Raw genomic sequence first — 20,624 nt, 5'->3', positions numbered from 1 at the left:
ACATGATTGGTGTTGGGCGAGGCATCCATCCTCAATTAATTATTTACTACTCACTTGATACACGTGAAACAGGGAAAATAAGCAAAATGGAGCCGATCCTTCTGGGGAGACCAACTCTGCCTTTATCACTCCATCTCCCATTTCTGCGATAATCAAAGGAACCTAGCCTTTTGTTTTCCTTTCATGACTAGTGGTGATCTTTGCACACCGTTTTCAGCTCAAATTTTCAAAATGAATCAATGCTCCAGAACTATCCTGATGTATTTTCTTTCTTGGGTTGAATTATCTTACATATCAGGTACTATATCTTTCAATTATATATCTAATTCCAAATTCTTCATCTCATGGAAAGAGCTATCCATGTGCAAAATGCATTTCAGAGATATCTAATTCTGCTTCTCTTCAAAATATTACTTTTGCCATTCTTTCTCCACTCTTAACTATTCCTTATTATGCACATCCCTGGATTCCTACGTTAAAAATGCACAGAAAAATAAAAATTTTCATTTAAAACACCCTCCCACACAGAACAAGCTGTCATTGTGTCATATTTGTTTCCTAATTTAAGGAAGGAAGTTATCTCTCTTGTGTTCTTGGTGAAATTGCCTGCTCGGTATTTTAAAGTGGCATTGTGATACTTAGAGCAATTTGTCCCATAAAATAATGTCCATTTTTCAATTCATTTCTATTCATCAGTGCAGAGGTATGCAACTTCAAATTATACTATAGCAAACCATCCAATATAGCTATCTTATTCATGCTTTACAATTAAGTTAGATTTGGTAGAGGAAAAAGCATGTACTGTTTTATTTTTGTAAAACATAACTATAAAGTCTGATGCTAAATCCATGGAAATTTACTGATCAAGCTGAAGTGCAGTATAGGCCATGGAATACAAAGTCTTCTATAATTTCTTAAGCCAAAATACATGAAAATAAAAACCCTCATGAAGGCAGAAAGCAATAAAATAACGCTTTACTTCTTTTTCATAAGCCCATGAAGGCTACAGAACTCTGCTAATGATCAGATTTTTTTTTCTTCCTAGCTCCCTTCGCTGTTTAAACAAATTTTATCAAGTCTTCATTTCTCTTAAAGTCAAGTAAGAGAGAACTGCCAAGTCTAATAAGATTTACAAGGGCTAGTTCCCCTTAGCAGTGTCAGCAAAAAAAAAAAACAAAACCAAACAGAAGACATTATACAATAAAATATAGCCATACATAGAGCTTTCGTCCCTACAGCTTTCAAAATTAGATTTAATAATTCACCTTTAAAAAAACCTGCCATAAATGCCATTTATCCATGTGTTGATTGCCTTGATTTGACCTATAAAGTATCTACTTTAAACCTTGACATCTCTCCTGCTCAGCCACAGATACATCCATATTTTTTCTTTCTCATATCACTCACTTTCTGTTCATAGGCTTTCCTGCATTTATCCAACAATATTTTGCCTTGGTCATTGTCATGTAGCAACATTGGAGAAACACAGTAATGACTGAATTTTATATATGAAGGGAAGAAAATAAAACTTAGAGGTATGAGGTTTTTTAAATTCCACACTGTTTCAATCCCTAAGAACAACAGAAATTACAGCTTGGCCTCCACTACTCAGATAAATATCACTGGCTGAATATCCTCGGAAAATCTCTTGCAATCCTTCATATGCATCCCCTGTTTATTAGCCTGCAGAAGCTTCCCAGTCCAGCAACATCTAAATTTCTCTACTATTTATCCTCTCAAGTCATCTGCTAATTGAGAAATATGCTATTTAACGTCTAACATTTCTAAACATGAGCTGACCTCTCCCACTTCAAGATACCACAGAAATGTTATAATGTTATTAAGTTGACAAATGTTGGACTTGGACTTAACCAAAGAAACTAACATTAATTCCAAGAACCCTCCTCCTTCTAATCAAGAAAATCTTCACGAGCCCTCCCCCGCCCCACCCCCTTTTCCCACAATGAGAAGCAGGACTTGACACTTTACTTGTAAAAGACACAGCTGTGCCTGTGAATCCTGTCTCCCTTGTCCTTTACCGAAGAGTAACTACTTGGGGGTTCTTAGCCATGATGAATCTCTCCTGACTTCATTTTTCACCAAACATGGGCCCAATCTTCTAGATGCTTGTCTGCATCTTACGGGGAAATCTGTGTATTACAGGCTTAGTGGTGGTAAAGGAAAAGCACACCGTACGCTCAGGTGGGCCCCAGCCCAGTGAAGATTGGGAGCGACTCGGCAAAGAACCGGAGGAAGGAAGCGGAGAGGTCATTCTACCTGCCACTTGGAAGGAACTAGGGTTGGTAGAACGGGCTCCCGGGAGGAACTGAACCTGGAAATGGGGGCTGCTCCACCAGCACGAGGATGCCAAGAGAGGGGCTGCGGGAGGTGATGAGGCAGATAAGCCGGAAACAGGTCTTCACCTGGGCCCTCTCTGAAACACACTCCAGAGAAGGAAGCCCCCATGCAGTGGCCCGGGCCTGCCTCGCCCCGCCTCCCCGCGCCCTGCCCAGGCCGAGGCCCCCGGGGCTCCGGCGGCAGCGGGCCTTACCTTGGCTGCAGTCCTTGCCGCGAAAGCCGGTTCGCGAGCAGTCGCACACCGCCTGGTCGTCCACGACCGAGCACACGCCTCCGTTGAGGCACACCCCGCCCTCGCCCTCCTCGCCCGCCTCGCACGGGCTCCCGCCGCCGCTGTTGGGCGGCTCGTCGTCCAGCTTCACCTCGCCGCTGTCCACGGGCAGGGCCTGCGAGGAGTTGACCCGCACGTCGCGAATCCACCCTTTGAAGGGCTCTCGCTCGCGCACAGAGGCCAGCGTGAGCTTGAGCGCCGCCGCGCGCAGTTCCGGGGGCAGCCCCCCGACGAAGAGGCCGCTGAACACCGTCATGTCCCGGCGCTTGGACTTGACCTCCACCCACTTGGCCTCCGCCTGGTCGATGAAGAGCGTGGTGTTGCGGAACTGACGGCGGATGCGCACGCTGTGCCACGCGCCGTCGTTGACCGGCGTGTCGGCCAGGAGCGTGGCGGGCTCGGCGCAGAAGATGGAGAAGCTGAGCTGCAGGCGGCCGCCGCGCGTCAGGATGAGCTCCAGGAAGTCGCAGAAGCCCTCGTCGTCGAAGTAGAGCACTAGGCCCCGGGCGCTGCGCGTCTTGAGCTGGAAGCTCATCTCGCTCTCGCAGCAGGCGTTCCACTTGGGGAAGCGCGTCCACTGGCCCTCAGCGCCCGGGAATTCCAGCCCGCTGCCCAGCTCTGCCCAGCAGCCCAGGAGCAGCAGCGAGAGGCACAGGAGAAAGCAGCCCCCGCGCTGGAGAAGCGCCGTCCCCATGCTCGGGGCTGGGGTGCGGCGGGGGGGTGCCGGGGCCGACAGGGTCAAAATGGTCCTGGACACCGTGATGCAGAAATAGGGGTCCGGAGATAAGGCGGGTAAGGGGATGGGCAGGAGTGGGAGGGATGCACCCTCCTTTATCTAGCTCTTTTTTTCTTCTTCTTCTTCCAGCAACCCCTCCCTCTCTCCCTATACTCTCCTCCCAACTGGAAAACGTAGACCCCAGTAGTACAGGGCAGCCACAGAACTTCCAGACCAAAGGGAGGATGCACTTTGGAAGCAACGTTCTGGGAAAGGTGTCAACAGAAAGTCAAGGGAAATCACGCATCCATTTGAGTCCGATGAACTAGTCCAACGGCATCAGTGGTGTCAACAAATGCGTCACTCTTCAAATACCATCATCTGCCAGGTACCATCAGTGGTACCATGCAAAAGGGAAGCAGTTAGAGTCAGGTAAGAAGCAAACACTTCCCAGGGAAGTACAAGAAGCCAGCAATGAACCAGGATCCTTGAATGCTTGGTAATGCCTCAAGTGTTTCTCCTCCAGACGTAGTGTCCCAATCCAGAAGGGAGAAAGGGTTCCCTTGCCTCTTTAAGGCACCACTTATCAACCCCAGAGTAGCTTCAAAGGCCTGCTTCTTCTGTCATATCATGGACTTCCGGGACCACTGTAGGCAAAGCAGAGTTCCTTGCACATGGGCTCACAGGCTGGGTTTTACTTCTCTTTTTCCCTCCCCAACAGTAAGGTTCAAACACAGAAGCTGTGAAATAGCCAGAAGCTGTTAGATGTGGAAATCACAACAGCTCCTCTTCTTTCCTCTCCACCTCTGCCAGGCCAAGCTAAGATGCCAGCATATCAATTGGTTGTGTGTTGGTGATGCATTTTGGTTTTATTTTCTTTTTTATAAGGACCCAGAAATCTGCAGAGAATTAAAATAAAAATTAAGTTCTAAAGTCTGATAGAGTATCATATAATCATTATTCAACCCAGAAACCAGGTTTATAACTAGTGCTGTTAGTAAGTCAGAGTTAACCTTATTGGAAGGAGCTTATTTGTCCTGATCTACAAGTAAGAATTAATGTCTCCTAATAGTTAATACCACACTCTTACAATCAGCCATTACACCCTTGTAGTTTATTATAACTGTTAATAGGTAACCCTCCCAGGTTTTTATAGAAATTTGGTTACTGTTATCTTTTACTATTTCTGAGAAGGTTTAATTTTTAAAATATATGAGGAGAGGGAAAAACAGACTCTGTTAGGGACTTTTGCTTATATTGTGCACTGGTTACATGGAGAATAAAAATACAACCGATTTAAATCTCAGTTCATATCTGATTTTACAACAGGCAGAGCATATCAAACTGTTGACTGGAAGCTGCTAACATGGATTTGTATAGCATTCCTACCATTTTATTTTTCTCAGAGAGAGAAGGAATATTGATGGCTTCTTGGGAGTCTAGTTAAATTTCAAACAAGTATTTTCTTCCTTTTTATTAGAGGAATAATCTCTTATGGAAGAAAACATCTCACTGGAGTCAGATGTCTACTTTTGGCAGCATTTGTGTCTCAACTGCCATAAAATTAACTCCTCTAAAGATGGGTAAAGTATTTACTATTTTGCCTAACAGTGTAGTGATTTTAACTCAAGTCCTTTCTGGCTCTCTGCTCTTAGCATTTGTGTGGTTAGAACAGCAGCTGGCATGTGTGTCACCTTAGCTGCTATGGTTCCAGGATGCTCGAATTTAAAATTGTATCTTTGAATTACTCACTATACTATTAAATCACCTCTCTTTATTCAACTCTAATCTGACAGGTTCTTGTAGTGGTATAGAAATCATAAATAGTGAATTGTTTTTAGGACTTTTTTTTACCAAAAAATTACTCTCACATTTTGACAAAAAAATCACAAATGTGTCATCTGGTCATGTCAAGAAAACACATGTGTTTCCCTCACCATTTCCCACTGTCTCCCCCCACCACACACACACACACACACACACACACACGCACAGACACACATACACACAACACACACACACACACATACTCCAATTTATTGCCTGGACACAGACGCTCACTATCCAATTAGCACTTTTTTTTCCTACAAGCTGAAACTAGCAGTAATTTATGGCACCGCATTGTGCTGCTGCTCCTCCACGGAGGGAGCTGAGAGCATCTCTCTTCAGTACAGAGCAATCCCTACAGGTGTCAGCTGAGAGCCACCAAGCCAGGGGATCCCACTTCAAGTTCCTCCCCAGATGAAATTGATGACTGGTTCTCTCTAAGTGCACACACAACACACTACACACACAAACACACACACACACCCTGCCCACTAGCAAAGGGAAATAAAAATCTCAGTTGCTTATTTATTATGGCTGATACATTCCACACCATCAGCAATCACCAGCCATATCTTGTCTACTCCTGTGCCAAGCCAAAGGAAAAGTGCTCTTAAAAATCATTCTAAGATAGTATATTATTCAATATACTTTCATTTTTTAAGTGGACTCGGAGATCTGTGAAATTTTCAGTCATTGTGAAATAAATCTGGAATTTCAAGATCAAGAGTAGTGCTTTGAAACCATCCACAAGCTCGTGTGTTAGAAAGCCAATTTTTTTTTGTTAGTCGGTTGGAGCCAGTTACTTTATTAATTGATATTACATAGATCACAAAAGCTTTCTTTATACCTCTCTCCTGCCCTCTTCCACTGATGCATACCTAGATAATTTTTTATGGAATGTAAGAGGAGGGGAAAAACATATATTCTTACCACAGGGGAGGTCAACCGACTCTCCTAGTTCTTAGAGGAAGCTCATTGTGTGAGAGAGAGTATCTCTATTTATATGGAGAAAAGGATTCTCTCTAGGTGCCGGGAAAACCTGGCGAGTTCACAAATTAGAGGATAAAATAAAAGGATCTGAAAAACAACCTCACTGCAGCCAAAGGAAGAAGCGCTCTAATTCAAAAGCAGACTAGCAGCCTCATTAATCTTTTCTTTCATTTCTAGAATCAAATTCATTCCCAAGCCACGGAAGGATCGATACAGTATGCTCATCGGCTGCAGTTGCATTTATTTTAATATATTTATGGTAACACACACAACATACACGCACACCTTTCCACGCACCTTTCAATATACCATAATAAAGAACCTGAAATCTTTGAGAAAATTTTTACAAGTGCCTATCTTTTCCCCCTGGCTTTTGCGAAGTCCCTCAATACCAATGCACACCCAAAATTCTCCCTGGCTTTCCCGCCCAGTCTCTAAGCTCCATCTCTAATACCAGTGCAGTTTATTGGAGCCTGGAGTCAACCGCACAAATTAAGGCTAGGCACAGCATGGGGCTGATGGGGAAGGGAAAGAAAGATGTAGCTATAGATGTATTTTATTGCTTTGGTTTCTAACTTGCCCATTTTCTATTTTTGCTAGTAAATCACTGCATTCAGTCTTTAAGTTACTACCCCAATTCCACCATCTCATCTTCTTGCCATCTATTTAAAAAGCTTCATGCAAAACAACCGAGATCTATACTCCTCCACCCTCCCACCACCCATCCTTCCCTGTACATTTGTGGCAGATCCTGGCTCAGTTACAATGGAGAGAGATATCCTTCTCCGGCTAGCCTCGCCCCATCCCCTCCCCCCAACACAAATTAAGCTTCTTTACCTGCCCGGTTATTCCCCCTTAGCTCGAGCCAGAGCTTGAGGCATGCATCGGTCAAAGCGAATTTCCTGAGGTCTGTGGATAAGGCGACTGCCGCTGCCTTTTCAGAGGCGTCAGGCTTGAGCGTCTATCTCCAGGAGTGCAGGAGGGGAGAACAGGCAAAGGAGGGGAGCAGAAGGAGGAGGAGAGGGAAAAAGCTGGGAAGGAGGAGGCGGTCGTGGAGCCCGGGAAGGCTGGGTTACGTGACGCCGGGTGCTGTCCTTCTGAAAGAGAAGGGCGGAGCTGAGCTCTCCGCAGTACCATGGAGAGCGGCGGGCCGTCCTCAGACTGGGATACTGGTGGGCTCAGGCCGCGGGGAGCAGCCCCTCCCGGTCGGGATGCTCCGCAGCGAGGTGTGTTTCTGCCTTTGCTTCGTCCCCTTGGTGGGGGAGCCCGATCCTGGGGGCGGGGACCTAGCGCAAGTGCTTCTAACTTGTCACCACCCACCCTCCCCCACGAGAGGGGGGCGGGGGGAGAAAGGGTGGGGGGGGAGAGAGAGAAAAACCAGAGAACCACGTAGCCTACTGAGCATGCCCAGGCCCCTGCTGGACCCACGGAAGGCTGTGTGGAGATTCCACTTCTCCGGGGTTTTGTCGTGATTGGGCGAGGGTATCCGAGACGGTTCCAGGGCGAAAAGGAAGGGGCCAAGGAGTCGGTGATTAAGATGAGCTCTGGCTTTACTTGTGCACTTTGATCTCTTGCTTGGAACCCTTCAAAAGCTGCAGCTCTTCGAAGAATGCAGGGACCGGCAAGATTCACCCAGTCGCTGGCATTCCCCCAGATCCACCGTCCCTGCCCCACCCCTTACTGTGGCCCTGAGCTGAGTGATCACTTCAGATCTTCACGATCTGCCTAAGCTGTGCCAAAAAGATGTGAAAGAGACACACGAGGCTAACGTGCCAACTTGGAGACCAGACTCAAGTCTGTCTGACAAGGTGCTTTTGGTGGTAGCCTCTCTTCATCCTCCAGCCTCCCCCAGCTTTCCGGGCTCTGCCTTGGCCATGGGCGTCCTGAGCTGAACCAAGTTCTGTACCTGTTTAACTCATCCCTCTGTCTCCTCCTTCCTTTTGCAGCTGGTAAAACCTGGAGGAAGTGAAACTTGATACAATGCTCTAACCATATCACTGGGCATGCCTAGTAGGTGTTGCTGAGTTTGGTGACAAAGGAGTTAACTCTAAGGGAGCTTGCAGAATAGGTGGTAGAGAAGTCTGGAGTGTGTGGCTAAATTATAGTTTGAGTTCTATGAACATTTAAATTCCTAACCTATCATATTCCTAGCCTGGGTTAGTTTTAGAGCTGAGAAAGCAGACATATTTATTTCAACACCACAAACCTAATAGCTTCACCCGCAAATGCTATAAGGTAAGACTATTTTCTGCCTCTAGACCCTATAACGCAAACTGTAAAAACTAGACAAATTCAGGAATACTGAAATAATATACACTTCAAATGCAATATTCATTTCCTGCCAAAGAAACCAGAACTCATTCCTTTTGATAAGCCTATTTATACTTTCACTGCTTTTGTAAAAGAGCCTAAAAACTTGGAGACAGGAACAAGAAATTTTATTATTTTTATTGGCTTCAGAAAGGCCATGTGGTCAAGTAATTAAATGTGTGGGAACTAGAATCATGTTGTCTGGGCTTGAACTTCATCTCTGCCATTTATCGGCTGTGACCTTGGGTAAGATGCTTAACCTTACAATGCCTCAGTCACCTCATCTGTAAAATGGACATATTAATAGATCCCAATTCATCTGTTTGTTGTGGAGATTAAATTAATAAATAGACATAAATATTTTAGAATTGTGTTGAGTAAATACTATCTTTTTTTTTCTGTTGAGTTCTGAGCCCATTCTATTCTGTTTGAATCAATGGAAGTCACTTCTCTGAAATCCAGATTCCTTGACTGTAAGTATGGATTACTAGTGAGTGAAAGTTTATTCCACAGGATTACTTTGAAAATGTAATGAAATAATAATGCTTAACATTTTAAAAAACAAAAATGAAATTTTAAATATTGTAAAGCTAAGTCTCAGAAAAATAGAAAAATCTAAGGTATTTTTAGGTGAATTTGGATGACAAAAATAATCTACTTAATTCAGGGCCATTTTAAAAATTTTCCTATCATTTGCCAATAGGTTCTAGAGCAAATTGCATATAAGGTATGCCCACATATGTCTATTATAGAGGTAAAGCTTACTGCAAAAGTAAGTAGAAGGGACAGCAATTTTTTAAGAGTTGGATCTAAAAATGTTCCATGATGCCCTTAAGATCTGTGTGTACATTCATCAGTGAATCTTATGATGATAGCAGAAGATTTCTAGAGGCTCTCTTAAGAGTCAAAGCCCTGTCTTCTACCTGGACTCTTTAAACCCACTGATTGCCACCAGTGTGTATGACCTGATTGATTTTTTAGTTTCTTTAATTTTACCTTTGTGAATTTGGATCTTATCTTCAGGTGGGCTCCACAAGGTTTCCACTGGATCATGGTTTTCCTTGGGCCGTCTTCTACAGTTTTGATTCAAAGACATGTTAAAATTCTTATTCTTCATGCATACATTTTAAAACAAAAAGTCCTCTGTGCCCACCTCTTACACACACATACAATCTAAACTGATAGACTAGATTATATGTTGCAGTAATCCCCTTTGCAGTTATCAGCTTTAAAGTAACCACTGTATCTAGTCTAAGAAATATGGACGGACATAAGATCTCTTTCTTTCAGTAAATATGCAGAGGGAAAATTATCAGTATGTGTTTAGAATGGAAAAAATATCACAACACAATTTAGTGATAAAAGCTCTTACTTTATTTTAAAGTATGACTTGCCATGTTGCTTTTAAATATAAATTGCTTCAATGCTCTGAGCGCTAGTTTCCTCATCAGTAAAATGAGGATAATGGTACCTCACTTTATAAGATCTGGTGAGAATAATGCCAATATCTAATGTTGAGTGTCTACTCCATGCCAAACAGTACTCCAGTACTTTACTTACATTAGCTTAGTTTATCCTTCACAGCAACTCTGTAAGATAGAGTCTAGGATTTCACTCATTTTACCAATGAGAAAAGTGAAGCACAGAGAGGTTAACCAAGACAGTCAAGGTCACATCTAGCACTATAAGAACAAAGGACTCAAACTCAAGACTGTGATCTTAAACACCTTGCTACCCTGCCTCTTATCAAATGATCAAATGCGCCTAGCACACTGCTTGGCACAATGCAGATGCTAATAAATGTTAATTCCCTTTTTAAGAGTTTCATCAAGAGGAATACAGGAACTAAACAGTCTACTTTGGAATGTAGTAATTTCTTTCCTTAATGACAGATAGTATACATGAAATAGCTTAATGAAAACAGGTGAGGTGTTTTAATGGTACTATCATTTTTTTTGTTTGTGGGTAAGGTATAAAATGATTCCTATTGATATGAATTTGAGGCAATTTAATATTTGTCAGAAAAATCTAGTATTTTTTTAGAAAGCTAGAAACTAGGATTCTTTCCTCTCCATCCCCTATGGAATCTACCCATTTTGGGCTACAGTAGTGTGTAGGAGGTTTTTAACTCCTGCCCCTTGCTGCTACTCAGAACAGATGATTGTGAAATCAAGGTGTTTGTTTATGATTATGTCTGATTGGGAGAATTTCTGACAACCCACATACGGAAACATAAATAATATCTCATGCCATAAACTGGTAAACATTTTGCAACAATGAAAATGGAAATGCGTGATCACCATAAACAAATATATTTCCCTAAGGTATTAAATATTAATAAGCATTCTAACTTGGAAACTCGCTCCACACTAAAAATAAATGAAACTAAATGATAAGATTTTTTTGACTGAGAAATGAATACAGAGACTCTCTGTGTTTATTGCTGCAATCATAGCTTGTGCTTTAACATTAGGAGATCAGTGTAAACACCTACTTTCTCAATTAACATTAAGGCAAAGTGGAGGCTTTGAAATACCCATGAATTCTAAGATTGATATCGATTTGGAAGGGGGTTTTAACTTCACAAATATGTGATTGAGAAGACATGCGTGGTAATAATGAGGGAAAATATGAGTCGACATGTATTAAATACATTTCCACTAAAGATGGTAGATAATTTAAAAGAGCAATAAGATTTATCATTTTGAGGGATTTTCTATTTGCTGTGATTCAAGTGATCAAAACAAAGCCATTTTTTCTACTGAAATAATGGGAAAGATTAGATTACATTATATTCTCAACTAAATTTCAGATTAATAGTGAATTTCTCTAACCAATTACAGTATCATTGTTGCATGATTGGAATTCTATTGTTTAGTTTACAACTTATTTATTTTAATAATAAATACAATCCTTGTTATTTGGTTTGTGGTTAAATGTCTCTAGCTAGTTTCCTTTGTATAAGCCAATATGAGTTTATCATCAGCAAATGTTGTTGAATAGTTTTTGAACATGCTGCTGCGTTAACCTCATTTTCAACACAACAGCTAGAGGAATTTTTAAATGCAAGGAAATGCAATAAGTCTGGGTCTTTAGATTCAGCTATAGACTGGAACAAATATACTGGAATTTTCACATAGAAGAATCCCTATAATTTCTCATGAAGTTCACTAAGTTACTTTCAGGAGAAATAAGCAAACTCAGCATGTTAAATACTTTTGTACTACTTGAAAAAATCTTCAGCATAGTAAAATTAGGCCTTGTTCACATGAGTATATAATTTTTCAGTAATCAGAAGATAGACTGTGATTTTTTAATGGCTACAAATTACTTGAATAATGATAATTATTACAGTATCAAGCTACAGTAGAGAAAGCACATAGATAGGTACTTAAGAGTAGTAGTTAAGTTCTAACCGATGCACCTGCTTGAGAGGTTTCAATGCGGGACCCCTGCAGTGTGTTTGATGGGCAGTATTCTTAAATCTAGGACACCACTAACACCTGTGTATATTCTGTCATTCCCTACCCCCGCCCCTCCTGCCCCCACAATGATGAAAAATCTTTCTGAAGAAAAATAGCAGCTACTAAATTAAGTTTGTGAGAAGCCCCTGCCTGGGGTGTTATTTCACTCACTGATTAGTTGCGTATTTGAGCCTGTCTTTGTTATCCCCTGTAAGAACTAATTTCTCCTCCTATACTCAGCTTTGCCTCTTTACTGGCCCTGCCCTTACCCCTACTTACAGTCAATGCCTTCCATTCCCAACTGCTAGACTTCAGGAAGGGAATTTTCTCATTCATCAGAATCTAGCTTTACACTTCTTTTCACTGGGTCCCTGCAGCCAATTTGTTTAATTTAACCAATCCAGTTTAATTTCCCTTACTGTGGCTTTTGAGGGAAGAGCAGGAGTTGTGCTGAAGTTATAGATGCCAGTGAGATTCAGAGCCTTATTGTACCTTTGCTTCATTTCAGCTTATTTCTGCCCCCTGAAATCTGTAGAATCAATTCGCTGTGCTGGCATATTGAAATATTTTGTAGTTATCTTTTAAGGCACATCCTGCCTGAATTTTTGTTTGTTTGTTATTTGTTTCTTTCCCATCCTAACTGCTGCCCCCCCCCACATTTTTATATATAGTTTTAACCTCATTATTCTTCTAGGGCTCTCTCCTTCTCCTGTGGTTTTTATGTTTACCTTTCATATCCAGTTTTTTTCTCTGCTGCATCTGCTTAATATTCTTTTTCATTTAATTATATATCAGATACACATATAATCATTCACACACAGGGAGCTAAATATGTTAAAAATAAAGACAATGGTAGATATTCAGTATACCCCACTGGAATTTCACAAATTAGAGTAATAATATGCACTTTTTATACAAAAAATAAGCTTAGGCTTTTGAAGTTAGTTGTGAAGCAGAATTGACAAGAGTTTTATTCTTATGAGCTTTTCTCCTGCTGAAGGAAAAATAACAATAAAATGGAGATGAACTAAACCCTAAATTATTTGCACTTGATGTAAACATCTCACTGAATGAAACTGTAGTACAATACTAGGCAATTTAATTTTCTGTAGATCAAGGAGAGCAGATGGAAATGACGAATAAGCAAGTCCAGTGTGTGACATACATGAGCGAGGTAAACCGAACTGGGGAAACAATGAGGATGGGTTGGCTCTCTGGCCAACTAAAAATTACGTGCTTTTCTAAAAAGGACATCACTCCCCAGCTCTAGCAGATTGTGGTCAGGGGGGTCCAGTGTTGCGAGATCATATGATTTTTCAGAAGTGGCTGGAAATCTGGAATTTTATATAAAACTTATTGATTTCTAAAATCATATCATTAAAAGATAATAATAACCTCCACAACAAAAAACTGTATAGGACAAAACAGAATTCTTTGCTGCTTGGAAATAGCACATGGGCTGCCAATTTGTCACCTTCACATTTATGTTCACACATACACATGCAAACTCACACTCATGTATTATTTTTGTCTGAGTTCAGTATTTCAAAAGATGTATTTATATGTTCTAAATCCAGCCAAGAATATAAAGTGAATAAATAGATACAATCAAGATTAAATGTTTATCCATGGGAATCAGGAAGATGGTTTTCTAAGTAGCTTGGTATGTGAGAAGAAACACTGGATTCTGAGTTACATATATTTCCTAGTTCTAGCTTTGTTATTAGCTTTGTTTAATGCCCTAAGCAAATCTCTTAGCTTCTCTAGTTTAATTCTTGCTTGATATGTTGTGGGTTGAACGTGTCCCCCAAAACAATATGTTGAAGTTCTCAGCCCCAGTATCTGTGAATATGACCTTATTTGGAAATAAGGTCTTTGTAGATTTAATCAAGTTAAGCTGAAGTTGCACTGGATTAGTGGGGGCCTAAACCCAAGATTAGTGCCCTTAGAAGGAGAGGAAGACTTGAGGACAGAGGAAATACAAGGAATAAAGCCATATAGGCAAAGAAATCACGATGATGCAGCTACAAGCCAAGGAATACCAAAGAATGCCAGCACCCATCAGAAACTCTGAGAGAGGTTATGGAACAGAATCTTTCTCAGAGTCTCAAGAAAGGACCAATCCTGTTCACATTCTGATTTCAGACTTCTAGCCTCCTGAATTGTAAGAAAATAAGTTTGTGTTGCTTAAAACCATCTAATTTATGGTAATTTGTTATGATAGCCCTAGGAAAGTAATATGGTATATACATAATAGAGAGATTGGGAAAATATACATATGCAGAAAACTAGTATAAGAGGAAGGATGCTAGATGATTTTACATAGGTATTACTTTAACCCATATGATGACCTAGAGAAGTAGGCATTCATTCATTCATTCATTCATTCCCCCTCTCCTGCTCTTCTCCTCTCTCACTTTCTCACTCTTGTTCTTGCTCTCACTTTCTCTCTCTCCCCCTTTCTCTGTCTGTCTATGTCTGTCTTTCAACAACATATGGCTTAGAGATTCTAATTAACTTGTACCCGAACTCACAGATTGCTTCTGGATGGAATGACAACCAGAATCTAAGACTAAAACCCACACTCTTGTTCACTGTACCCTTCTGTTACAGTACTTTTCAAAGACAGAAAGCTGTAAAATATAATATAAAATTATTATTCTGGAGTTTTCTTTAATTTTTAAGAGATTGAAAATAGGAAGAGAAAAATGCCATAACAGAGAAAGAAAGAATACCTCTCCCAAATGCATACATCTCAATACATTTTAAGTACACATATGTCTTGAATAGGATATCAGGATAAGAAAAAGGAATATTGTAGTTTTCTAGTGATTTAATATCAGCAGTATTTTAAAATTAAACTTTTTTATTGTTTCAATAGTATGAAATAATGCAATATAGAAAACCTGTCTAGAGCTTGATGAATTTCAAAAAAGTGAACACACTCATGTGATTTCATCAAGATAACTAATAGAATATGACACCCATATTCCTTCCAGCCATTTATTATCCCTTCCTTCATAAATACAATCAATATCTTTATTTCTAACCCCCTAATTTTGGCTATTTTCCAGCGAGTATATATGCTGTAATTCAACATGTTCTCCTTTGCGTCAGCATGATGTTTGTGTGATCCATTCATGTTGATGCATGCAGCAGTAATTTGCTCATTTTCCAATGCTTTATTCTGTTTCATAAATATATTAATACTTATTTATCCAATTGTTGATAAACATTTGGATTACTTTCAATATCTAACACTTACAAACAGTGTTATAAACATTCTTATACAGTTATTTGGTGCAAATGTATACACAGTTCCATTGAGTCCATGCCTAATGTGCATTGCTGGGTCATAAGTTAACTTTAGTAGCTGTTGCCAAAAAGATTTCCAAAGTTGTAATAATTTATACTCTGAAAAGCAGCACGTGAGAGTTTCTCACTTTCTGGCCAATAAATACTTATCAGTCATCTTAATTTTAGATATTTTAGTTGAGCTTCCTGCTATCTCATTATGGTTTATTTTCTATTTTCCAGATGACTAATGATGCTGAGCACCTACTCATCAATTTATTGGTCATTAGGATTTCCTCTTGGAAACTAGCCTATTCAAGTATTTTGCCCACTTTTCTATTTGATTACCTGTCTTTAAAATTAATTGTAGGAATTTTCATATATTCGGGGTATGGTTTCTTTTACATTTATGCATGTTAAGACACCTTACCCTCTAGAGGTAAGCTTGACTTTGTGTGTACTTCATTGTTATTTTTAAAAACAAGAAACAAACTTTTAGACGTTTTCCTTTTCAGTTGTTTTGTGTGTCCTATTTAAGAAAAATTTTTCTATCCTAAGTCATTATGTTACCTTGTATTAATGTACTTTATGCTTCAAAAAACATATATCTTTCACATTTAGATCAACATTACATCAGGGTTTAATTTTTTTCTTGATAAGAATATCAGTTAATTCAGAACTCTACATTGAAAAGACCATAATTTTTTCATTGTTCTGAAGTGTCATCTTTGTTAAAAACAAAAAATTGTGTTGATACATGTGAGGGTACGACTATGCACTATTTTGTTTTACTGGTCTCTTTGTTTATCTTTGTTGTCTCAATTAATGAACCTTTATAATGAAATATAATAGCTAGTAGCTTTTAATTATTCAACATTATGTATAGTGCCTATTGCATTTTAACATAGATATTACTTATCAGATTAAGTAAATTTGTTTCTAATCTCAGCCTACTCATATTGTTGAATTCCATCAAAAGCTATATAACATCCTTAGATATAATCATATAATTTTTCTTTTCTCTGTTAATGTGATTTAACGATATTGGTTAATTTTCAAATGTTAACCACTTAAATTACTGTTATATGCCCTGCTTGTTTGTACTTATTACTCTTTTATTAATTTTGTTTGGTAATACTTTATATAGGATTTCTGCAGCTAAATTCATGAAGGCGAATGACCTGTAATTTGGGAACAAGTTAGGTAATGCCATCCTTATAAAAACAAAATGGGAAGTCTTCCCATTTTTCCCTATTTTCTGGAAGGATTTATGTAATACTGGTATTGTTTTTCATTAAATGTTTGGTAGAATAGTCACTAATGAGATCATTATATATTTATATTTGTATTTTTTCATTTATAAAGGATCCTTACAAATGCTCCATTTTCCCTGGTATTAGTAATTATTATCCTTCTTTCTTTTTATCTTCATAACTCATCATAGGGGGTAATCAACTTTATCATCTTTCCTAAGAATCAGTGTTTATTTTTGTTTACTTTTTATTGTATATTTGATTTCCATTTAATGGACTTCTGCTCTTAAAAATTATTTTTCTCTTATTTTGTGTTTAATGCACTCATTTTCTAATTTCTGGCTAAATTCTTAAATTGTATACTTATAACCTTAATTGTCACTCTTTTTTCTTTTTAAACATCTCCCTTGAAGATTATACATTTTTCTCTTAGCATGACTTTAGCTGCGCCCCACAAGTTCTCATATGTGGGATTTCCATTATGATTCAGGTAAAAATAGTTTTTTCATTTCTAATTGTGATTTCTTTTTTGATCCATAGATACTTAGATGCATGTGACAACTTTCAAACATTGGAGGATTTTTCATAATATTATGCATTCAGAATTCATGTTCTTTATGATATCAATCTTTTGAAATTTGTTGAAACTTACCTTAAGGTCTTGTATATATTAGTTTTTTAGGCTTGAATGTTTTCTCCACAATTGTTGTGTACAAGTATTCTATATCTGTTGATTAAATCAACTTTACTGTGTAGTTCATATATTATGTAGTCTTTATGTTCTGTAAATTTTTCTTTATGCATTTTGTTATAAATAAGAAAATATGATTTTTATATATTTTAATATATTTTGTCATTATATATGTATAATTTGTTGAATGAAAAATATAATCATTACACATTCCTGGTAGATGAATGCTTTAACCAATATGCTATATCCTGTAGCATTGCTGTGGGCCTTAAAGTTTATTTTGTCAGATATCAGTATAGCTAACCTAGTTTTCTTTGGATTAGTTTTTGTAAGGTATATCTTTTTTTTTTTTAATCTTTTTTTCTTTAACTTTTCTGTATGTTTATATTTAAAATGCTTCTCTATAAATTACATTTGGTTGAGTTTTAAAATTCTATATGACAATCTTTGTCTTTTACTTGGAGTTCTTTGCCTATTTATACTTAAAATAATTCCTGATATATTGGATATATACTATCTTACTATTTATTTTGTAATTGTCCTACCTAGTCTATGTTTCCTCTTCCCTTCCTTTGTTGAATTATATTGGATTAGTCAATTACTTGTATTATTTAACTTTTTTCCTCTAGCAGCTTTTAGTGGTTTCCTTGGATTATAACATGCATGCTTAACTTATCAGAGTCAAACCTAAATTACTATGCCCAGAGCAATGCAAGGACATTTGAACTCTAACTCTCTTTCCCCTTTCTGGCTTTTGTGCTATTGTCGTCTTGTATTGTATTTCTATGTTATAATCCCTGTGATGCATTACTATTATTTTGTAGGTCAATATTTATAATTATCTACATAATTAATTTTCCATAGCTCTTTATTCCTACCTACATTTACTTGTTTTCATTGGGTTTTTTTTTTTTTTCTGTATGAAAAAAGTCCTTGGTTGTTTCATTTAGTTGTGTCTACTGCTGGCGAAAATCTCAGGTTTTGGTTCACAATATACCTATTTTGCTTTCATTTTAAAAATAATATTTTAGTTTACAGAAAATTCTCGTTTGGGAAATTTTTCTTTCAGCAATTAAAAAATATCATCCCAATGTATTTTGGCTTCAGTAAATTATATTGAAATGTCAGTTGTCATGTCATCTTGCTGGTTCTTTCATGTAATGTGTCTTTTTAGCCCCCATGGTGATTTTTAAGATTTTTTAATCTGGTATTGGGCAGTTTTACTATGATTTTAAAAGATATGGTTTTTTTTGTATGTTTTCCTGCTTAGGGGCTTCTTATATCTGTGACCTGATATCATTCATAAATTTGGGAGACTTATTGGCCAGTTTCTAATCACATATTGCTTAATCCCAATTATTTCTCTCCTTTCTTGCTTGAACTGCAATTTCATGTATGTTACATAATTTTACCATATTATATGTCTCAAGTAGTTTTTCTTTCTCCTATTTTTTTTTCTTCCTATGCTTTAGTCTTGATATTTTCTATCGGCTTAAATATTTAGTTTACTAATTTTTTTCTTCTGCTGATTCTAACCTAACCTCATTTAAGTTTTTTTTTTTTTTTTTACTTAAGTGGTTTTATTTTTCTAGTTATAGAATTTCTATTTGATTACTTTTTTTTGGGGGGGTGGCACATGAGCTTAGTTGCTCCGCGGCATGTGGGATCTTCCTGGAGCAGGGATCGAACCCGTGTCCTCTGCATTGGCAGGTGGATTCTTAACCACTGTGCCACCTAGGAAGCCCTGATTACTTTTAGATTCCAGTTTTTGGTGAAATTTCTCATCATATTATCTACTTTCTTAACATATCAATCAAATTATTTGAAATTCTGGATCTGATAACACCAATATCTGAATCATTTATTTTACTTTTTTGTCCCCTTTTTTAAACTCTTTTTCTTTTTTTTCATTCATTTGGTTTTATTTGTCAAATGCCTGGTAATTTTTTTTAATTGAATACCACATTTTTTTTTTTAATTTATTGGCTTTTCACCTAAGGTAAATTCAATGAAAGTAATAGCACAGCAGACTGTCTGTCTAATCAAAACACACTTATCTTCTATTAGAGAACATTGACCATCAACTCCTAGCTGCCTCAGTCACTCTCTGAGGCTTGTAAACATTTTTTAAGCTTTTTCTAGTTGTTCTTGGTGGGCCTGTTAGTCTATAAAAAACGTTCTATCTTCAATGAAGATGGAACCTCAAAGAGCGTACATTCTCTATATTATTAAAAAAAAGCCATGGCATGTCAAGGGAGGGATTTGTAACTACACTTTTGGAAAGATGTAAAGACATGCCTGTATTCATACCAAGCCTTCACTCTTTATCCAGTACCTATAGAGGGTAGAATGTTTTTCCTCTTAGAATAGATAGCTTTATGCAGAATTTCTTCTTCTAACAGCAAATTAATCCCATGTGCAAACAGACATGATTTTCATTATGTTTGAAATTTTTCAAACATTTTAAAAGCATGCAAATGAGGCATAGTTGCCCAATGTGTAAATTATTAATGCATGCCTAGGTACATAGAACTATTTCCTCCAAAGTATAAATCATGAATGATTTGACTTCAACATCAAAACAGAATTATTATAAGACATCATCATGGTTATAATCTCTGGGCTTTATTCAAAAAGCATTCCTCAGCTGAGTAAGAGTGAGCATTCATTTTTTCATTTTCCATTGCTTTATTCCTCAAAGTAATCTAGGAAATCCTAACAATAAAAATTTAAATGCCTTTGAAAATATTATCTCCAGGGTTGATAGACTGTCGAATAACTATGCCCAGAGTTATGGGCAGGCTATTTTGAAATTTTCTACTTGGTAATTTTTGGCAAAGCAACTGGGGCAAACCTATAGCATTTGCTTCCTGAGGACAGTCATTACACTTATGTTGTTGGCCTCTGCTCAGGATCTTATACAGTGTCTGCCACATGGTAGGTACACAGTCAATATTTTTTTAAATAAATGGATAAAAAGAAGAATAACGAGTGAATCCTTAAATAAAATATTATTAGTTAAGTTTGGGGTAAAATATAAGTGAAAATATGACATAAATAGTAGTCTTAGTTTTCCCTTTATAAATCACCAAAAGGGTTTGAGGCAAAGGAAATAATTCCATACCCTTAAATATTTAAAAAAGTTGCTAGAACTTTATTTATTTTCCTGAAATGAACTAGGTTTTTGGTATAAAATATTTACTTTCTTAATTAAGAAAAACTATATGTGATATATATAAAATTTTTATACAAATTTATCATAAAAATATTTTCTACAGTAACTTAATGGAACCAGCAAAATTCTCAAGAACTTACTGTATTACTCTTTTTTCAAATTTTTTGAAAAAGCATTTCAAACAATGGAATTATGAAGCTTGAAATGACCTAGTCTTCCTGCTCATTTCTCAACTACTGTATGAGACAATAACATAAGCACTTTTTAAAAATATCA

The 20,624-nt window shown here is 37.8% G+C and overlaps 1 protein-coding gene across 19 annotated transcripts in view; it reads right to left on the bottom strand.

Annotated features, from left to right (window-relative positions):
* NRXN1 (neurexin 1) overlaps positions 1-3,338 on the bottom strand; it is a 1,070,346-nt gene extending 1,067,008 nt beyond the window's left edge. For 17 of the 19 annotated variants that reach the window (XM_057740889.1, XM_057740887.1, XM_057740891.1 and 14 more), the window contains exon 1: positions 2,552-3,323. In XM_057740889.1, coding sequence (XP_057596872.1) covers positions 2,552-3,323 — 772 coding nt within the window. Of the gene's footprint in view, positions 1-1,441; positions 1,509-2,551 lie in introns of all 19 variants that reach the window. The other 2 variants (XM_057740886.1, XM_057740906.1) reach the window with 2 other exon arrangements.
* Positions 3,339-20,624: the final 17,286 nt, after the last annotated feature.

This window comes from Hippopotamus amphibius, chromosome 7 (assembly GCF_030028045.1).
Source record: "Hippopotamus amphibius kiboko isolate mHipAmp2 chromosome 7, mHipAmp2.hap2, whole genome shotgun sequence".
Taxonomy (NCBI): Eukaryota; Metazoa; Chordata; class Mammalia; order Artiodactyla; family Hippopotamidae; genus Hippopotamus; species Hippopotamus amphibius.
This window is presented reverse-complemented; position numbering and strand designations above follow the sequence as displayed.